This window comes from Furipterus horrens, unplaced genomic scaffold, assembly GCF_987537825.1.
Source record: "Furipterus horrens unplaced genomic scaffold, mFurHor1.1.pri manual_scaffold_12, whole genome shotgun sequence".
Lineage (NCBI taxonomy): Eukaryota > Metazoa > Chordata > Mammalia > Chiroptera > Furipteridae > Furipterus > Furipterus horrens.
The window spans coordinates 17608817-17613059 of record NW_028327182.1 but is presented as its reverse complement, the minus strand read 5'-3'; the positions used below and the strand labels follow the sequence as shown (position 1 = coordinate 17613059).

The window sequence follows — 4243 nt, the reverse complement described above, 5'->3', positions numbered from 1 at the left end:
CAGGAATATAGGCCAGGTTACCGGAAAACTTGGAGTCCACCTAAATAGACAGTTACGCCCCCACCCCCTTTCAGCTGCCCATCCCCCCCCCCACTCACTTTCTGGCAACAGAGAGCAGCCATACAGTCCCTTTGGAACCCAGAAAATAAATAAAAGAGGACATGGGTGGGGTAGATGTGAGACTTAGAGTGAAAAATTAACCACAGAGAACAACTGGCTTCACTCCCCAGAATCTCACCTTCCAGTTCGTTTGGTTTTCGTTTTTCAGTTCACGTGTGTGGGGTTGGGTCAGTGGTAATAATGATGGGGCTCTTTTTTCTTTTCCTTGGGGGGGGGGATGAAACTGCAGAACACTGCTCCCTGGAGTTAAATTCTAAAGCATATTTTTATTTGCTTTTGTTCTGTTCTGTTTTAGTCTGTCTTTATTTGTTTAGTTTTTGGTGGTTGGTACGTTTGTTTTTGTACATAGTTCCTTGGTCCCCAGGAGATTTTGATAAATGTCTCTGGTCCAAAACAAGTCCATTTCCCTAGCCTTTCCGAGTCTCCCCCCACCCTAACCCCCAGAACCATCCTGCTCCTCAAAACCCCTCCTCCAGAGTCCGCTTTCCTTCCCCCTAATCCCTGCGCACCCAAATGCTTCCCCGTCTCCCGGCTATCTTCTCCCGGTGGTGTCCCCACCCAGCACCCCAGTCCTCTAGGTTGGAGGAGCGGGAGAGCATAAAGAGGGGGACGGAGGAGGGATTCTCCAAATGCAAGCAAGATAACGGACACTCCAAATCCGGGGGGAAGCGGGCCCGGGGAAAGCCCACCCGCCTCGACCGCGCAAGGCCCCTTCAGCTCCCCGCTCTGCCCCGCTGGCACCTCCCACCCCCACCCCCCCTCAGTAAGTGGCGGAGAATTTCATCCGCTTCTGCTTCTGTCTCTGGTTGCAAAACCACACCCGCACCACGTTCTTTTTGAGGTCCAGTTTCTCGGCGATGGCGGCGATCTTCTCTGAAGAGGGCCGCGGCTGTACTGCGAAGTAGGCCTCGAGGGAGCGCTTCTCGGGCGCTGCGATGGAAGTCCGCTTGCGTTTCTTCTCCCCGCCGTTGAAGAGCTCGGGCTTGTTCATTTTCTCACGCTGCGCGCCCTCGGCCTCCTCGAGCCACGCCTGCAGGATGGGCTTGAGCGCAATCATGTTGTTGTGCGAGAGCGTGAGCGACTCGAACCTGCAGATGGTGCTCTGGCTGAGCGAGCCCACGCCCGGGATCTTGAGGTTGGCCAGCGCCGAGCCCACGTCGGCCTGCGTCACGCCCAGCTTGATGCGCCGCTGCTTGAAGCGCTCCGCGAACGCCTCGAGCTCGCGCGGGTCCGTGTCCGAGTCGCAGATAGACGCCAGGCCCGCTGCGCCCACGACCGCGGCCGCCGCCGACGCCGCCGCCACCTGCCCGGCCGCCGCCGCCGCTGCCGCCGCCGCCGCGCCGTGGTGCGCCGCCGCCGCCACCAGCCCGGGGTGCGGCAGCCCCGACGGCATGTTCATGGCGGCTGCGGCCGCCGGGTGCGACAGGTGGCCCAGGCCGTGCATGTGCGGGTGCGGGTGCGCGGAGCCGCCCAGCAGCCCTCCGCCCGGGCCGCCGCCGCCGCCCCCCGGGCCGCCGCCGCCGCCTCCGCCGCCCCCCGGGCCGCCGCCGCCGGGGCCGCCGCCGCCGCCCGGGCCGCCGCCACCCCCTGGACCGTCGTGGGCGCCGCCGCCGCCGCCCGCCGAGCCCGCGCCGCCCGCGCCGGCCATGAGCGCGAGCGAGGGCGACGAGATGTGGTCCAGCAGGTCGCCAGGCTCCAGGGCCTGGTGGTGGTGGTGGTGGTGGTGGTGGTGCGCCAGCGGCACGGTGGACGTGGACGTGCACGGCACGCTGTTCATCGTGTGGTACGTGGCGTCCGGCTTGAACGGGTGGCTCTTGCCCTGGGACACGGCGATGTCCACGGCCGCCAGCGCCTCGGCCCGCGCCAGCAGCGTTTCGTCTAGGCTGGCGAAGAGGTTGCTCTGCAGCTGCAGGCGACACAAACCAAACCAAAAAACAAAAACAAAAACAAAACAAACCACAAAACCGAAAAGCAAAACACAAAGCAAAACCACACACGAGCCGGAAAGCACAACAGGTAAAGGACAAACACCAGGCAGCCAACGGAACAACGGGGGTGGGGATCAGAGAGACCGGGAGAGGCGGAGTGGGGACGAGTTGCGGATGAGAGAGGGGCCAGAGGAGAAGGGCAGGGAGTGTGGGGGAGGAGGACAGGTGTAGGGAGAGGGGAACACAGGAGCACATTCCGGGAGCGGGCGGGAGAGACGAAGAAAGAAGGGAAAGAAGAAGAAATAGAGATGTAACTCGCAGCTGGGGCCCGTGTCGCGCACCGAACACGCGGAGATCGCCTCTCCGAGGCATGGAATTAACAGAGAAAGTGGAGCAAAGTCGAGAGTCATGGCCCCACCGATCCCCACTTTGATCGCAGGCGCCCGACACGGAAGCAGGGGGGACAGGAACAGGACATTAAGTACCACTGTACAGAATGTGCCAAGCAGAGGGATTCCTCTTAAGACCCCAGCCCGCAAATCCCCGCACCGGGACCTTTGCACACACCGGCACCCGACATGCAGCGTCTCGGAGACAGGGAGGGGGCGACTGCGCGGGCCGGGACCGCGAGCGCGGGGCGCTTACCGGCGGCGTGGGCAGGCAGGCCCGCCGGATGGCCTCCGAGCTGGAGTGCAGCGATGGGTACTTGTGCTCAGGGAGGGTGGGATGCATGGCAAAGTGAGGCTGCTTGCTGTTCATGGACATCATCTTGATGGCTTGGCATGTAAATCCACAAACACTCCGAAAGTCCCCGGGAAAGTGCGCGCGCCGGGTCCCCCGGCCTCCCTTTGGAGGCTGCAGCGGAGGCGGCTGACGGAGCGGAGGCGGCGGCTGCGCCGGGGCTGCTGCTGCTCCTGCTGCCGCCGCTGCCTCCTGGCGCTTCCTCTGACCGCGCAGAGCGCCGCGCACCGGCCTCGCGATCCCACTTCTCCAAGAGCTCTAGCCCCGCGCGCGGACGGGATGCACTCCTCTTACACCTGCGACCCACTTCTCGCGGCCGCTCCGGGGAGCTCTCGCGAGAGCTCGCGGCCCCGCCGCGCTGACAGGCATCAGTTGTCTTCGTCTGTGTGACGCGCGCTCTCCCACTCGGCCGCACCGAGCGACTGCGCGCGCGCGCGCGCTCGCCCAGCAGCGACCGGCGCGTGGGAGCGGCTCTTATAGTGACCACCAGCAAGGACAGCGCAGGTGATGCACCTGTAGCTGACCGGGCATGCGCACTGCACGCCTCACCTTTCCTACCGTGGGTCCGAAAAGATCAAAAGGGCCAGCTATTGTCTGAGGATAGGCAGCTTTGACGTGGAGAAAGGCAAGACGTTCGCAGGCAGCTCCGTGGTTTCCCCTCTTCTCCCCAATCCCCGCACCAGCGCAAGCCCTGAGTAATATGCGCATTACTTTGGCACACCTCCTCTCCGGGATGGCTAACAAGCTGTTATATAATGTACACATCTGGGCATTTGTATGTTAAAATATGCCTGCGCATTCCTCTGTATACAGTATAAATAACAACACAGAAATGCAGAAGGTGCTGTCTTCTGCTGCAAGAACCTGTTTCTTTCAAGGTTTATAACTCTGTTCCTGAAGAATAATCGCGGTGACAGACATTTGTTTGAAGCAGTCAGACGCTATTGATTTCCATATAATTTAATTTCCTCCGCATACTTTGTTGCTGTTGTTCTTGTGAATATAACTGTGTCAGGCACCGACAGTGACAGCCACTTAGGAGCCACAAGGAGCGTGTGCTTTCTACTCAGGAATGGCTGTTGAAATGAAATTGTGCATTTCTCTTATTGTTTGTCTCCTTTAACGGAGTACAAACCCACATTTCAAACGAGCTCCGGGTGATCTGAGGCTTCTAGTAAACAAAAGGGAAAATAGTTAACAGGGTGTAGTTGGGATCCTTTCCTCTCCTCAGCGTGCACACACACGCTAACACACACACACACACACACACACACACACACACACACACACTTCCTCCTGGAAACTCCAGGAAAAGGAAATCGCTTCTGAGAAAAGGGAATAAGATGTTGAAAAGAGAACTCTTTTTTTCCTTCCATCATTTTAGCTTCTTCGCCACATGTAATTTTTTTCAATAGGAGACAGGGTTAAGCCAGTTTATAGAAAAGCGTGATTAA

The 4243-nt window shown here is 59.7% G+C and overlaps 1 protein-coding gene across 1 annotated transcript; it reads right to left on the bottom strand.

Annotated features, from left to right (window-relative positions):
* Positions 1-880: 880 nt before the first annotated feature.
* On the bottom strand, positions 881-2951 carry POU4F1 (POU class 4 homeobox 1). The gene is made up of 2 exons (XM_090258351.1): positions 2694-2951; positions 881-2026 (listed from the first exon to the last, which is right to left on the bottom strand). The coding sequence occupies exons 1-2, from the start codon at positions 2814-2816 to the stop codon at positions 881-883; spliced, it is 1269 nt and encodes a 422-aa protein (XP_090114477.1). The 5' UTR covers positions 2817-2951.
* Positions 2952-4243: the final 1292 nt, after the last annotated feature.